The sequence below is a fragment of the Branchiostoma belcheri genome, unplaced genomic scaffold (assembly GCF_001625305.1).
Source record: "Branchiostoma belcheri isolate BF01 breed outbred unplaced genomic scaffold, Haploidv18h27 scaffold68, whole genome shotgun sequence".
Classification (NCBI taxonomy): domain Eukaryota; kingdom Metazoa; phylum Chordata; class Leptocardii; order Amphioxiformes; family Branchiostomatidae; genus Branchiostoma; species Branchiostoma belcheri.
The window spans coordinates 1,650,938-1,668,842 of record NW_017804331.1 but is presented as its reverse complement, the minus strand read 5'-3'; the positions used below and the strand labels follow the sequence as shown (position 1 = coordinate 1,668,842).

At 39.2% G+C, this 17,905-nt stretch overlaps 1 protein-coding gene across 1 annotated transcript in view; it reads left to right on the top strand.

Moving 5' to 3' along the window:
* The window catches only part of LOC109484007 (fasciculation and elongation protein zeta-2-like), a 50,322-nt gene that overhangs the window by 18,341 nt on the left and 14,076 nt on the right, over window positions 1–17,905 (top strand). The window contains exons 3-4 of the mRNA XM_019787163.1: window positions 11,387–11,413; window positions 17,697–17,805. Of these exons, the coding sequence (XP_019642722.1) occupies window positions 11,387–11,413; window positions 17,697–17,805 (136 nt within the window). The remainder of the gene's footprint in view (window positions 1–11,386; window positions 11,414–17,696; window positions 17,806–17,905) is intronic.

The following is a 17,905-nucleotide window of genomic DNA, read 5'->3' as shown; positions in this document are numbered from 1 at the left end:
TAACCAGGAAGATTAAACGATATTTGTGGAGTCGTCCCCAGGGTGCAGAGGGGAAAACCTGGACATGATTGGTACAGAAAGTAATCAACTTGTCATCAGGGGATGTTTGTGGAGACTACTTGGTCCAGTGGAGCTGAAATCTGCTGCATTGTGGTAAAGATGTAACTTTAGGCCACACCAATTTAGTTTGTTGGTTCTCGGATTTTTTTCAGAATAAAGAGGAAGTGACAGGGCGACAAAAAATAAAAATAAAAACAGGTCTAGGCATCCTATTATAGCTAATACATGGTAAAAAAAACGCACAAAGCAGAAAAAGAAATTTACATTATGATCAAAGGAAAGGAACATAATCTACATAGTTACATAACATTATATGAACAGTTGGCGGATGGCTTTTTTCAGATCGGCCTTTTATCAGTACAGACTTGCACTAAACAAGGGCAACTTTTGTTAGCGGTATATGTGTTTTTATTTCTGTATGGACCCTGGAAGGTTAGCCTGTTGGGCCAGAAGAGAACAAGAAATAGCCATGCATTCAAGTACCAGAGTTATCAACCAAGCATTGAGGTGTTCAAGAATTCATTCTTTCCTAGGACTATCACAGAGTGGAACTCACTGTCACCAAGTACAGTAGGGGCATTGTCAATAGATAGCTTTAAACAATGTCTAGAGCTACAAATGTAGAAGTTCAAGGGTTAGGTGTAACAAGTCGATCGGTGTAATATAGCCAGCTGCCGCCGCGCTGCGTGCCTGCGAAGCTGGTGTGTTACGCCGAAAGGCGGTTATACCGGCTATACAGATACAGAAAGGATGGAATCTGAGGAGGTATCCTCCTCCCTTTGGTCCTGCCAATCAGTGAGTAATCCAGTGTCAAACATCCTCCTTACTTCCTGGTACCACCTGTGACTCATCTTCTGCTGGTTCCAAGGAACTTCCCTCAGCCAAATTACCAGGAGGCTGTGAACAGAGTCATTTGTGATTCTGAGGCCTAGGAAAAAAACGTTGTGTTTCCTGTTTCAGTTCTGAAAACAGTAGATTGAAAGGGATTATCTTTTTTGTTTGGTTTTTCTATTAGACTTGACCATACAATACAACTTATACAGTACAGTTTAACATAGTAAAACTTGCCTGAGGACACTTATATTTTCAATGTCAATGTTGGAAAACTTATTGTACAGCATTTCATTACTCAGGTGTCAGATCATAGAGCTGGAAAAGGTTGATCAAAAAATGTATGCCCCTTACAGGGGTCCATCCAAAAAAAGGCTAGGATGGGCAGTCATGGCATAGTTGGCATAGTTTTTTTAGGGTCGGTCGGGGAAACAGGAAACACAGCATTTTTTTCTTAGGTCTGAGATGAGGTATCTGTATCGGTATAGCCGGTATAACCTCCCTTCGGCGTAACACACCAGCTTCGCAGGCACGTGGCAGGGCGGCAGCTGGCTATATCACACCGAACGGCTTGTTACACTCAATCTTCGCACATTTAATTGCAGGAGTTGTTTAAAGCTTTCTAGTGATGATGCCCCAACTGTGCTTGGTGGCAACGCGTTCCAGTCTACGATAGTTCTTGGGAAATACGAGTCTTTTAACACCTCAATTCTTGGTTGATAACTCTGATATTTGAAGGCATGGAGGTGGCATCCATCCGGCACCTGCAGCCGGCCCCTGTGAGTACAGACATTACTGGTTTCCCCTCTACCTCGGGAGGCCTGGCACATTACTGACATCAATAATGCAAGAGCTGCACTCCAACTTGGTTCCAGTCCAACTATTGGCAGGGCTCAAAATACATGTACTGCATGTGCGCCTTAGTGCACGTAAATTTGGAGCTGTGCATCTAAATGTTTTTCTGTGGGTGCACCAGTGCACCCCAATATTTTCGTAGGTTTTACGCATGTAAAGATGTTATTGTTAAATGTATAGTAGTATACAGCATATTCTTAACATGTATGTGTCTGAAAAATAATAAAATCATTGTTATACAATGTATATCTATAGTGCTTTTCTTTAGAAATGAAATATAATTAGTTATTGCAGACATTTTACTTATTTTATCTTATATGGTGCACATAAAATTTTTTTGTGCACCCAATTTTTTGTGCACCTATTCCCCGAACAATGAATTTCGAGCCCTGGTTATAGTGGTGTCGCCCAGAAGGTAGAAAAACTGATGATTTCTTTATGTGTGGGTCTGCTGGGAACATCAGGTTTCACTGGGGATCGGTTTGGTAAAAAGATGTCTGCTGTTACCAGACTTTGTCTTATATATTGAGTGATAGTGTGGTGATATAATGTTTGGAGCAAATGTAACATGCACCAAAAAGGATTTTCCAAAATCATATCCAATATATTGCTTGAGTAACTGCTTTTTGGCGAATCTTTTTACCTGGATGTCTAACCTTCATCGACGCACATGCAGTATGTATTTTAAGAGAGGAAGTGGATTAGAGAAAGGATGTACAACAAAAATTACATACAAAAATTATGTTGTTGAACCCACAGAGTCAGTTTGCCAAATGAACTACAGATTGCACTCAGTCATTGAACAGAATACTGTTTGTTTGTTTGTTTATTTGCACAACAGCAATGAAATACATAATAAATTAATAATGAATAAAAACAGGTGCAGGAGGAGGGAAAAAAGCTTATTTAGCTTATGCTAAGCCCTCCTCCTCTATACTAACCAAAAGTAAACATAATTGAATTGAAATAAGGCTTATATACATAAGGAAATGTTATCGAAATAATTCAAACAAGGGCAAAATGATACAATAACAATAATGAAACAGTAGTATACATAAATTGAGATGAAATGAAATTGATATGAAATAATAGATACATACATAAGGAATTGTTAGCATAATAATTCAAACATAGGCAAAATGTTTATGATTATATTGTCAATGACAACTATTCGGTATGCTGCAAGTAAATCCTAATCACAGCGACTGATGTGTTTGCAGATATTTAAGTCCTGAATATTTCTTTGTTTTTGTTCATCGTAAAATTCACTGGGGACCAACAGAACAGTGTCTTTACTTCGTTGGGATTACAGTGTGCTCAGGTATAGCCTTACTTCATAACAGACATTTATTTTTTCCATAGTAAGGCCACACCGATTTAATTCTATGGATGACATCTGCACACGCATTGATTTTCACCTGTTCTAAAAAAAAAAAAGATCACGTTCACCGAGGCTCTGGTCTACCTCTACGTAGGCCTGTCCCTAAAGAGCCCATGGCAGTTAGTGACAATACGAAGCCGGGCACCCAGGATACCGAAGCTCCACCACTCAAGAACTTAGTACATACGTACAGTGCCGATTCATAAATTCCGCAAAAAGCCAGCATGTGCCGGCTTGTCGTAAAAGTCGTAAAAGTACTGCTGCAAATTCACAATACCAGCTTTGTATTCCTGTGGTTTAGGGGCATTTTTTTTGCCAGATTTTTTTATTCGCCCACGCGCACTAGTTTGGGGGTCTTCAGAGGATGTCACCCATAAAATTAAGTCCGTGTGGCCTAAGAAACATTCTTGTTAGCTGGAGTAGTGGAGGGAGTTCATCAATCATCTCTGACATGGCATTTCATTATCTATCAGTACATCAAGAATATAGCTTACAACTAGCAGTTAATAATAGGGAAGAGGCAGGAAGTCTATTTAGGACAAAAATACTGCAGCTTTGGATGTTGACAGGTTACTGGAAAAGGAATGAGAAATTTTTACCTCAGACATCTTTGTATCAGCATGTTAGAAGGATTATATTGATGAAAGCTAAATTTTTGTGTGAGATTACATCTTCAAACGATAATTAACCTGTCCATTATACGTTGATGAAGGTTAGACATCCAGGTTATGAGGTACACAAGGGAATTATTAACCAACTCAAGTAACTGGATAGGTTTTGAAAACCTATCTAGGGTCAAAACCTATCCAGTTGCTTAAGTAACAATTTTCTTGTGTTAGCTGTTCATTATGCATTAACAACGGGATGTAGGTGGTAGGATGGCATTTTTTAGATAAACTATTATAAAGGAAACAGATGGTTGATTCTGCTGAAGGATTTCTCAAAATGTACAGTTTTGTTCAGTAGGATGATAAGACCTGTATAGCACTGCTCGCCCGTTCATGTTTTTCTAGCATCCGTAACATTTTTTACCTTATCTTGAAAGATCATCTTCCATCGTCCTTGACAAAGACTGCAGTTGTACAGTAAAAAATTAGGGCAAGTCCAATTTCTTGTGTTGGAAATATCACAGTTTAGACTTGCTTGATATGATAGTCTATCAGGGGTTTTTCTAGAAAAATTTAGCATGAGGGAGCAGATCAATAGCATGGCAAGGGAGTGAAGTGATCGAGTAGGGGTTTGGCGCAGGATTTTGGAATTTTTACGAGAGTAACACAGTTTGTAATGCTAAAATGCATTGTTATGACGTTTTGTTTTTATATTTTCACTGAGAAAAGATCATTTTGAGAAAAACTATAATTATGTTATATGTATGTAGCTACTTAGGGTTCAATTGATGAGGGAGCTGGCTGGTTACATTATACATGAGGGAGCAGCGCCTTTATTCCCCTGTTTAGAAAAACTACTGGTCTCTGGCCTTGTTTGTTCCTTCAGTAAACATGGTGCTGCCAGAGTTCTCGGGTAAATGGAGTGAGATGTGTCCCTGGTGGGTGGTGATGCATACCGGTTCACTGGACTTGGATCCGGACTTGTAAGAATGTTCAGGTTCAAGTCCAAAAAAACCTTAAAGTCAATAACCGAGTCCGGGCTTTTCACTTACCCCTTTTCTTTCCAAACCACCTAAAACCTTCCGTAGACTGCAAAAACTTTGCTGCAAAATGAAGAAAACATTGCCATCGGGCATCGTCAAGTACCGGCCTCTGTGTTATGTGGCCAAGTTTCACCCAGACAACATTGCAAGGTGGCAGCATGCAATTTTGTATATGCCATATGGGTTTAGATCCGGACTTACAAATCCGGGACTGAACCTAAACCTCTGGACTTGAATCCGGACCTGTACCTAAAATTGGGTTTAGGTATGCAGCACTACTGGTGGGGTCGGGGGTGGGGTGGGGGGTAGGGTGATTTGTCATGAATGTTTGATGTCGGGGACGGCTCCTTGCATTATTCATCGCCCTCGTGACGCAGGTTTCACGTTCCTGGAAACCGTCACTTCTGAGGCAATATAACAATTATGACTTTTTGTCAGGCCACACCAATTTGACTTCTTGGTGCTCGGATTTTTTCAGAAAAAATACGAAGCGACAGGGCGAAAAAAAATGAATGAAAAACAGGTCTGGGCATCCTATTATAGCCCAAAATGCTATGAAAGGGGCCATAAAATCAACATAAAAAGCTGAGTTAATGTTTAAACTATGAATTTTGAACATTTAATCAAACCACTGTTCTTGAAACCCGTCACTTTTGAGGCAACAGGACATGACTTTTTCAAGATTCTGATTCAAGATGGTTTTATTGGTTCTTCGCAGTTACAAACTGAATTGTAAACCAATTTACACAACATCGAAAAAATAGAAGTACACATTCTGAAATAAGTTATACAGGCACAGGACTAAAAGACCAATAAATATTCCAACTCTACTATCATTGTTGACATTTTGTTATTGATGGAAAAAACAGAGCTTTTGTCATGGGTATATGAAGTATTGCTGGGATGACAACCAAGGTTAAGATATGTCATATACTTTTTGTACTTTACTTTCTACGTTTTCTTAGGAAGTATGGGAGAAAGGAGATTGGAGAAGGAGGTTAATTTGATGCAGTTGAACTTTCCATAAGCATGTAAAACAAAATGTACATAATATATAACAAACGACCATTTGACAATAATGGAGAGAAGATAGAGATGAGTTCAGCCTATACTGTACAACTATGCTATACTTATATTAAATAAAGAGTATGTCAATGTTTGACTCAATCCTGCCAGAAAACCAGAAAGTTACAAGGTCAGTGGACAATGTTTCGTGATCTATTCTTGTTTTTAATGGAAGAAGACCATAATAGTGTCGTTCCCTAGACAGTCGTATTCGGTAACGCGATTTGGAAAAGTGCCCAGCTCTAGTTCTGGGTATCAGCCGACCGTATGAATAATTAAGCTGAATCAAGGATATTTGCAGGGTTGTTTATGACCCGGATTGTCTATAAAGTCCATTCATATATTTCGAGACTGGGAGACAAATTTCTGTGCCTAACCCCATCCTTTTCTAATCCATGTTTTTTTAGATCATATCAAGTAATTCTCATGGTGTATATAAACTTTGAGTCACCCTATGGGGCAACCAAACTACCCAAGTCTGTATCTGTATAGCCGGTATAACTGCCCTTCGGCGTGACACACCAGCCAAGTCAACAAGTCAGATACATTGATAAAGGTTAAGATCCAGGTAAAGAGGTACACAAGGAAATTGTTATTCAATCAAGTCGATAGATTTTGAAAACTGTCAGATGTTTCAAGCAGCACCCACTACTTTTTGTCAGTGAGTAACAGAATCAATTCATAGTTACATTTTAAGATCATGATACTAAAATATGCAATATATTGTACATTTTTTAAAACATTTGTCATCTTCTCTTTGTATTTTTGTTTGTCTGGGCCCTAATAGTACTAATCAACTGACGTGGCCTTAGTACTGCCTTGTGAGGTCAGATGAACCAGACATGAGGCTTTACTAATCTGGTTGTGTAGGTGTCTAATTCTCATTAAAAACTCATTAAGCCCAGCTAATTAGATTGTTAGAATGGAGACAAAAATAACAAATAGTTTTTCTTCACCCAAATCAATTGAGATGTTGAATGTTTGATTGAATGTGACGTTTAGTAGCATTTTGGCTGAACTTCCAAGATAATGTAGACAGTGCTAATGGTAAGTTATATCTTCCAGAGAACAGTTTGACACAATATTATATTCTGCTTACCAATGTAGCATAACTCATATTTTACCAGATTAAGTGATAAAACCAGAGTGGTTGACAAAACCATGTAGTGCCTGTCAAATTTTCAACCTTGAATGTGTGCAGGTTGGTGTTGCATGTATGGAAGAGTTGTCAGTAGGTTATGTGCATGTACATCAGTCAGTTGCAGAGTTGCCAGGCTCTGGACAGATGATGTCATGTATTATTCATAAAATGTCTCTAGGGAATGTTCAGCTCACTACAAAATTAAGTCAGACATGGTGGGTATGAAATAGATGTCATATGATGTGGGAATCACTAAACTTCTTTTGCACAGTACATATATCATCAACTTGACGTATTTTGCAGCTTTTCTATATCAGCTGACTGACATGTCTTGTTCATGTTCTAAGCAGATTAAATTCAGTCATGGATAACTAAAACTTTCTGCTTTGATACTTTGATGAAGGTTAGACTTCTTGGTTAACAACTTACTTATAGGCTGTGTGCAAGTCAAACTCTACTATAATTGGATAAATTATGGAGACTACTTCCAGTAGTCGTCACTCTTATCTCCTCAATGTTGAAGAAAAGTGACGGATGTCACTCGAAATGTTCAGAAGTATTTTATCCAGTAGTTGAGTTTGAAGAGTCTATCAGCCTCTGTTATCTGTATCTGTAGACAATTTCTACTTTTTGTTATTATTTATTAACGTTATTGGTTACTTACTGTTTTTCCGTTATTATTATTGCCATTATCATTATGTATTGTATCCCTATGTTACTGTTTGTATGTGACTGTTATGTTTTGTTTGTAAAACAGGGCCCCATTGAAAAGAAGTGTAATCAATTAATGGGCCACCCTCTATAAAGATGACGGAAAATAAAATAAAAATAAAATCTGTATCTATATAACCGGTATAACTGCCTTTCGTCGTAACACACCAGCTGATTAACCCGTGAATAAAGAACCCTCCATGAACCTGCAAGTACTTTTATATGAAAGGGAAACAGTATAACATGACCACCTGGGGCCTGAGACAGATGGCAGTCGTTTACAGGTTAGTGAACAGTACCCCCGGGTTAGGATTACGCCTCATAGAGTCATCTGTGCAGGCTGGATATTAAAGTCCTGAAGGATAACCAGTCAGACATTCCTCCTGAACAACTGAACCAGGGGAATAGTCAGGGTGTGCAACACTCACAGATGTTTCAGCACCAGGGACAGCGCAAATACTGGGAACTTTTTGCTATTAACTGATTCGAGCATTGTGTCCAGTAAAAACTTTGATTATTTTGACCTTAGCTTTGACATGAAACGCACACACATACAGTACCGTTCGCGTTATAGTTACCCTAACGGCCGTTACTAACGCGTTTTTTTCCCGTTAGTTTTCCGTTATTAACTGGTTACTTTTCCGAAAGTTTTCCGTTACTTTTCCGAAAGTAACGCGTTTCTTTTTCGTCAGACTTCTCCATTCATATGCAGGCGCGGTAACATCACAGGAATCGTGGGAGGAGTACTAATTTACCTCATGCAGGGCGGGAAATTACCGATACACACCGCTGGAACAGCGGAAGGAACGTTGATCTAGCCCGCATTTTACTATATAACAGTAACGTTTAAAAACCGGCGCATCAATTAGATCGACATTTTCTTTTGTCAGTGTTGCCCATGCAAGCGTTTCTATAGTTTGTCAACTTTATTTTGCTGTTTTTCTCTGTTTGTTTACTTATTTTACCACCGAATATATGCAATCCTAGATGATCTGAAGTTATAAATACCCCGGTCCGCCGTACATAATAGGCGGCGGGCCCGGCGTGAGGTAACGTTAGGGATGTGCAAAAACATCGCGAATAATTCCAATAACACTCGAAAAAAGGCAGCGTTATGCACCCGGAAGTGAGCCGATCTCAGTTTGCGTTCCCTCGATTTTTGACAGTTTCCCCCGTGTTTCCCCCGTCAAAATAAGAAACAAAACTGCCGCTATTAAATAGAACCATGTATTACAATTATCATTTCAACATGATAGATCTATTATACATTCCTTTATTAAGTATGATATCATCATGGTTGTGGAAAGTCCTCAGCTGGCGAACCGAGTCCTTGCGCCGGGAGTGACGGTACATTACCGTGAGTAAGCCGCAACTACTAGTAAGCCTTACAAAAATTATAATAATTTTTCTTTTGTGTCAAAAACCGCCGTGAATTTAAGGCATGAGTTACCGATTTATATTTCTTCTACGGCAGATATTTCTTGTTTCCTCACGTCCCATGACGTCCTGTGAGAGCGGTAGGCCGCCGCTGGTACAAAATGTACAAGACGTCGTGACTCGTCTGCCCACTGCTACACTTTGTTGACATACATTGTATTACACAACGTAATTTTCCGCTAGAAATAACTATAGAATAGCATTAAAAGATAGCACAATTCGCTTCACACAGTCGACACATGGATAAACCACAAAGTTATTTTACGAGTCACATGTCCACTTGCCTCTGGTGCTGTTATTTTTCAAGGGGAAACATCGCAACACATTAGCGGACGCCCCAGGAGGTGGCAAATTGCTATTGTCTTGTCGGCGCGCAAAACAAACATGAAATCCGACCCTATCACATTAACGCAAACGGTAACGCGTTAGAAATAATTTCTGACGATTTTCTAACCATTTTCTGACGAAAATCTAACCAAATACTGACGATTTTCTAACCATTTTCTGACGAAAATCTAACTCGTTACTAACGGGGTACCCGGTTAACTATAACGCGAACGGTACTGTATAATACAATAGTGCAGTGTATCATTGTATTTTTATGTAAAGAAACATGAAAAGCTAGTTATATAATGAGTTTGCAAGTTCTACATTTTTGCATACATGTATCTGTTCTGTTGAATGTGTTACTTCAGTAACAAAGATAGCTGTATTGTATCACTGAAGTAGCATCTTAGAAACAGCACGTAAAATATTACAGATCATAACTGATGACAGTAAACCAAAGTGTCTTGTACAATGGACCCTTGATTTATTTTTTAAAATATATCATTGTTTCCAGGGACTGCACAATATACTGAGAAATGTTTGCTATTAACTGGTTCAAGAGTTTTGTCTAGTAAAAGTTTTCATTATTTTGCTCTTACTCTTAGCCGTATGTCATTGTTTCCAGGGACTGCACAATACTGAGAAATGTTTTCTGATTCAAGCATTTTGTCCACTGTCTATTAAGTTTTGATTTTGTTCTTGGCTTCACTGTTAAAAAAAGTGCTGCCACCTTATATTATAATCAATATTGTTATTGATATGTGCGGTAAAGACATATTTATCTTAGATGTAAGAGCAACCCTAATGTGCCAGCTGTGTCCCAGTAAAGTTATCATGTTATTTCTGATGTTTAATAATAGTGCCTTACCAGTACCTGGTGAAATATATAATGGTAATGTCAATGGTATCACTTACACTTTGATGTTGTATATGGTAGATAACTTTTATGCATGCCAGTGACGTAAAATATGGATATGTGATATATACAGTAAGTCATACAATTATAAGTCACATGCTAGTAGTATATATGCTGAAATGTTCATCTTGTTTGTGAATTATTAATATGGAATCAAATATTTTGTATAATTATATTTAGCAAAAAAGACATAGTAAGAAAGGCATAATCTATATGCCATTTCCAATACAACAAAAATTGGACTCACCCAAATTTTCGACTGCACAACTCCAGTCTTTGTCAAGGAATGAGCAATCCACCGCTTCTGTGACGTTGCTCATTCCTTGACTGGAGTTGTACAGTCGAAAATTTGGGTGAGTCCAATTTTTGTTGTGTTGGAAATCACAGTTCAGTCTTGTTCATATTGACTGATACCAACACAGATGAACTTTCAAGATAAGATTGACTCAGATGGTTTTTCTTATAGTAAGGCCACACCGCCTTAATTTTATGGATGACATCCGCGCGTGCATTAATTTCGCCTGTTCTCAAAAAAAAAAAAAAAGATCACGTTCTCCGAGGCTCTGGTCTGGCTCTAGGACTGGGTAGTCCATGGTAGTTAGCGACAATACGGAGCCGTTGGTAACTAAGGAGGATCGCACCCAAACTACTGAAGATCCACGACTCAAGGACTCAGTATATACGTACAATGCTGATTCATTCCGCAAAAAGCCAGCATATGTACCGGCTTGTCGTATACGTCGATATGTATTTCCGCGAATTCACAATACCTGATTTGTATTCATGTGGTTTAGTAGCATTTTTATTTTTGGCCGGAATTTTTTTTATTCGCCCGTGCGCACTAGTTTTGGGGTCTTCAAAGGATGTCATCCATAAAATTAAATCGGTGTGGCCTAATCAATACTGACTAATGTTAGTGAGATATATGTCATGTACCCACGCCCCCCTCCCCCATCACTGCATTTTCTCCATTATCAACGGCCTTTTTTCTGCACACCTCACGCCTGCCAGGATGAGCTCCTTTGGCGTCCATAACGTGTAAGTCATCTTCAGATTTTTGTTTCTTGGGCCATGAGTATGCGATTGGTTGATTCTCAGACTTTTTGAAATGATACGGATGATAAGGATAATGTTTATGTTATACTTTTGTACGTCGCGAAATTTGCATAGACACCATCATTTCTAGATTGGCCACTTTAAGTATATCTGGTTTTAGAGTTCTCGTGATCATGCGGTAAAAGAAATAAAGACATGAAACGCGCACACATATAACACAATAGTGCAGTCTATCATTGTATTTTTATGTAAAGAAACATGAAAAGCTAGTTATATAATGAGTTTGCAAGTTGCACATGTTTGCTACATGTAGCTGTTCTGTTGAATGTGTTACTTCAGTAACAAAGCTAGCTGTACATGTATTGTGTCACTCAAATAGAATTGCAGAAACAGCATTTAGAATTAGCTAGAAGAGAAGTCAATTGTCAAGATGATAGATCGACTGACAGTTACCAAAATTGTGTTGTATGATGGGCCTTTAATGTATTTAAAGAATATAGGTTCAATTTCTTTACTAGTATTTAACTTAACAAGAGGTGAAGCAGCTACCATATTTTTTTAATGCGAAAAGTTAAGAAGCTATATTGTCAGAAGGGCAAGGTGTCATAGCCAAAGAATACAGAACTAGTGGAGTTTTTGCAGAGCCCAACCAACCTACATGTTGTCCATTGCTTATTCTGAGTGACAGTTAATTTAGTGCTCCTATTATGTGAAAACTATATAGTAGCCATATTGACACAAGGGCATGGTGTCATGGCGAAAGAATGGCGGTACAAGACAGTTCTTGCAGAGCCCATCCTACCTACATGTGGTCCATTGATTATTCTGACAATGTTGCTGCAGAAAGTCTCTCAGCTTACTGCAGTGGATGAGTTCCCAGCCAAGTGCGCTCCTGGGGCTGACTGAATATGACTTAGTTTGCAGATGGGCAGGCTTTGATTTCAAGTCAGATTATAGACCTAAGCGTGCAGCGGAGCATAGTAACTAACTAAACGTGCAGTGGAGCATAGTACTGTAATTTACTTTATGTTCACGGTAGCAAAAGTTCACTGTCTGAGAAAAATGGACATGTTCACGAAACTATATATATTCATGGTGGCGACAGGTGCAGGAAAAAAAGGTCCAGGAATCATTTGTTAACTGTAATGATAAGTTCACGGTACAGAAGTGACAGTGAAAACAGTGGACATAACAGTACTGTGAAAAAATCAGGAATTACAGACTAAATGTGCAGCGGAGCATAGTAATGCTGCATGTAAGTTGGTTGGATCAGAGATGAGGTAGTCAGAGATTGCATGTTCTGATACACACATGTACATCCCTGACGTAAAATCGCAAGAGATAAGAAACAGCAGAATATCTGCATGATTGGTCTTTTAAATTTCTCTCTATTAGCTTTCAGGACCACACAGTCAACATTTATAACATCTTACAGTCACAATACCAGGGCTCGAAATACTGGGAGCATGTGCACCTTAGTGCGCCCCAAAATTGGAGCTGTGCACCTAATTTTTTTCTGTGGGTGCACTGGTGCACCCAAATATTTTTGTAGGAATTTTTAACATTAGATTGTGTATAATAGTATACCGGATATTCTTGGTCTCTAGTATCAGAAAAATAATAAAACATTTTGTTGTGGTAATGATTCAGTTTTTGAAGTTAGCTTTCGTTTCATATTCAAGCTCAGAAGAGGAGCAGTAAGACCTGCAATCAGGTTTTGTTTCAATAATGGTGCACCCAAAAAAATTTTTGTGCACCTAATTTTCCAGGTCGGGTGCACCAGTGCACCTATTCCCAAAAATGAATTTCGAGCCCTGCGATACCCACTATGATGAGCGCTCAATCTGTTTTCAAAAGTTGTATTCTCTACCTGGGTTGTAAACAATGTCTTTGACTTTAACTTTATTTGGATCCACAATTAGCTTCAAATTTCTGTCAGCTACTCCTCCCATGGTCCTTAACATGTAATGCGTTTACAAAATCACACAGTATTGTCACATCAAACTGCCAAAACTGAAAACAAATGCAGAGAGGAAAAGATTCCTGTACCACATTTCTCAGTACAGGACAGTTGTTACATGAACTTGTATCTTTTTTATTTCAGAATCTGTATTTTGCTAATGTATACCATGTACTTTAAGTATAGTTCTTTGTGGTTATCCTAATGTAAAGCAAATTTAATCAGCTTGGACAAGATCAATCCTGCGAGGTTCCTGAAGGCTGCACAAATGGAAGTTCTGCCTTCTGCTTGATCGACTTATTGCTAAAATGGGTTCCTTATAGTTTAACTCTTCTCCTCATCAATGAAGGGTACTAAGGTCTGGATTTAGCATCTTCAGATGAGACTGCCTGCAAAGACTTTGGAGTTGTGAATCTAGGGTTGCCCTAGCCTCTACCAGGCCTCGGGAGGCGGCTGGAAAGATTAGAAATTGGCCAAACAGAGAGTGGGAGCGGCAAACTGTTCTCTCCAGCAGACCAACTCCCCTGGCATGCTATCTCTCTATTTTGGCTGATTTCTACTCTTTGTAAGTAACATCATGCTATCTCTTGTTGGCCCACCCAAAGTATTATTTCAGTCCCTATAGCTGTTCCATCATATATATATTTCTGCATTTTTCCTGATAAACAATTGAGGAGTTAAGAACTATGGAGTAAAATGTATGGAACATAAAAAGTACAAATAGGACTTTACTTTAAGGAGAGTTACGCATTGCATCTGCCAAAGGTATCTTTTATTAGAAGTGAGTGACTCTAATGAGGGATTCTGCATATGGATTTCCCATTTGTCAGATTGATGCCGCATCCGTTTTTCTGTTTGGGAAGCAGCAGATCAATATCTGCTATTGCAAAACAAATCAAATCCCATCAACCCGTTCTGGGTGACAGCATGAATAATGCAGTAGTAAAATCATTCTTTATTCCGCCGGTCGGTGGCTCTTTTGTAGCAGCACCAGTGCAACTCGGAAAACAGGCGCTGTAACTGACACTTGCCAAGTTGTATCGAACTTAACATTATAAACTACTGCATGATCTGCATCACTGATAGAAACTACTGCATCACTGATAGAAACTACTGCATCACTGATAGACACTACTGCATCACTGATAGAAACTACTGCATCACTGATAGAAACTACTGCATCACTGATAGAAACTACTGCATCACAAATACTACTTTTCGTCACGGACAAACGGAGTCTGTTGGTACTAAGAGGAAAGGTAACAAAGTGCAAAGACCTCATGTAATAAAAAATTTATAGTCATATGGAAGTGATTACATACTGATAATCTGTATTGGCATGTTCTCCTGAGGGTGAAGACTTGAAGCTGATAGTGTTAGATACACAAACATACTTCTAACATTTCTACATCAGGTCTAGCTTATACAATGCTGTACTGAAGCCAGTGTACACTTTCACATCATGTACTCTTTGAGGTACAGTACAAGGTGCCAACTAACCATAGAGGGCATGCCTGTAGCCAGGATTTTGAATGGGGGGGGGGGTCTTCCCACTGCTTGAAGGACCAGCGAGGTTCCTAGGGGGGTCCGGGGGCATGCTCCCCCATAAAATTTTGAAAAATGAACCTTCTGAAATGGCATTTCCTGCATTTTTTAGAGGATTTCAAAGAAAAAAATCAGAGATAACTTTTTATTCAACGACAAAGTGAGCAGTTTTTCTACGATACCAGCTCCGCTGGTGATCTTTTTAAGAAAAATCTTGGACCTTTAGATAAAAAGTGGACCTTTGAGCCTTGTGGGGGGGTTTGTCCGAACCCCCCGAACGACCCTGGATACGGGCATGGAGTGAACCCATGATTGCCCATAGTGGCCCCTGGTCCTCCAGTAGACAGACATGTTAGCTGGCTGTCAGAAAATTGCACCCCCATTTTACCATGTGGTCTGGTCATACGAACACTTCTGGAGTATTTGTGGTGAAAGTCAGTGGTTTCGGCAGAACTAAGATGTGTTCATTCAAGTCCAGTATATGTATAACTTCCAAAGAACTAACTCATGCATCAGTTAATGCAGTTACTGAGTAATGTGTTAAGTACTTGAAATGTTTATTGTAGCTAGGTGTGTAAAAACCCAAACTGTAGTTTTTGCGTTAGCCTTTTGCATCAGAATTGGGTAAAAGAAGAGCTTATGCTTTAATACTGTTACATCACTATGGTGATTATCAAGGCATTGATATATTGATATATGCAGTAAATTGTCCTAAATTGATCTGCCATGGGACACCCATTTAAAACAGAAAACAACAAAGCATATACAGGTCTTGCAGGTTAATGTATGGGGATCTTGAAATCATCCAGTCTAAAATCATCCTGTCTAGTCAATGTACTCTCATTGTCTCTATCAGTATGGGTCTCAATTGAAAACACACTTTTTGGTCAGCTGCTTCAAAACAAGATGTACTTTTACATCTGAGACTAATGGAGAAAATGGCCTCAGCACGCTGATGCTAATGATTCCTGGCACAAGAACACTTTTTGTACACTCTTAGTCATTTCTGACGTATCTGTCTTGACATGTACTCTGGTACTATAGCTGACAGAGATTTTATCTGGGTTGGGACAGCACTAATCAGGGAGAAATGCAGTCAGTTGAAATGTTTTGTTCTGACAGCTGTGGGTCTTGTAGATACTGACTTGTCAAGAAAGATTGTTTAAACTCTATCAAAGGTACGTCTATGTTGCCAGTTGTCATCTCAATTTTATGAGATGTATTTAAGAATGGAGAACAGTACTGAAGTCTTGAAGAGTGCCGGCATGTATCACTGTCACTGAAACAACGTCAGACTTTGGGTTTGGTAAAATTCGGTCAGGAATTGTGATGCCATGATGATATAGAGAGTTGAAACTGTGTGCGTTCTTTTGTTGAATGTCATTTTGGATCGTGTTTTGTTTCTTGTAACACTGTACAGTCTGTTTTGTAAGTATGCCCAGCACTGCCTGAAAAACAGGTTTTTATTTAACCCGAGTGTAGTTACTGGTGAAATGAAAGAATGGAAACTGTTACAGTAGAACTGAAGAAATAGAGAGCCGATAATCAGGAAATGTGAGGATGTCTTCATCCTTTAGAAGGGTGCGTCAGCAGGGTCCAAGTAGGGGCCCTGGAAAGACTGCCTTTGGAGCTCCTGGACTCAAACCCTGCTCATGCTAACAGTTCTGAGAGTGGGCTTTTGTATGAGTGCCTGAAAGGGTTTTTATAGCTGTGACTGAGCTATGGTCAATGGAGAATCATGCTGTTGTTATGTATTTGAAAAGTTTTATGAAAGTTATAAAAAAGTTATGAAAGTTTGTCGTAGAATTTTAGAAGTAGAATTTTAGAAACAAAAGGGGCTGGCAGTTCGGTGTTCAAACAGCCAATCCTATTCAAGAGTTCCTGAACAAACTCAGTTGAATCTGGGCTATCAGTCAGAATAGAGTGGCGTCGGGTGGTGTAGTGGTTAGAGCAATCGACTATGAAGCGGGAAGACCCGGGTTCGACTCTGGGTCGTACCCGGGACATGTCTGGACATGCGCCCCGTCGTTGTGTCCTTGGGAAAGGCACTTTACATGAATTCCCTCACTTCACCCAGGTGTGAATGGGTACCTAACTTAGGTTGGGGAAAGTCGTATTGAGGTCACCTTGTGGCGCCGAATGGCAGCCACACAGACCCTTGCGACAGTTGCACAAAAATCTGTGGAACAAATAGGTGTATCATGTGTGTATTATTATTTGATTGTTGTGATCTGTATTGATTATTATGTGATACCCTGCATCAATTCAGCCGTATAAAGACTGCAACTGCACGGGTACTGTTTGGACAATAAAAACCATTTATTATTAGGCCATGTTGATTTGATTATATGGATGACATCCGCGCGCGCATGAATTTTCGGCTGTTTCCAAAAAAAAACAGTTTTCAACCATACTGTAAATCGTACAAAACAGTTGCAAAATGAGCAAAAATATACCGTAAGTTAAAAAAAAAAACATACCAATGTCGTAAAATGCCAAAATGAAACGAAAAAACACGAAATTGTAAAGAAATGAATTCAAAGAGTAGATTATTCGCCAAACCATATTCTGTGCCATTTGTTCAACCTTCATGACCACGTAGATTTCATAATGAAAACAACTTTTTTTTTTTGCAAAACTTTTTTTTTATTTGCACGCGCGCATCAGTTTTGGGGTTCCCGGAGGATGTCATCCATATAATCAAATCAACATGGCCTTATTATAATAGAAGTGTCTCTAACCCTGTTGTCCCTCCTCCAGATTGTGGCAGGGTCTGACGGACAACTTTGCCAACGTGTTGCCGGTGGACTGGAACTCCTCCTACACCAGGCAGCTCTACAACAAAGCCTTGAACCTCAATGAACAAAAGGTGAGTACTAAGTTCCCAATCTTCTTCTTCTTTCCTTAAACGACCTCCTTCGTCTTGTCGAAGATTATGTCGTTCTTGGGTGTATTGCGCAAGGGGGGGT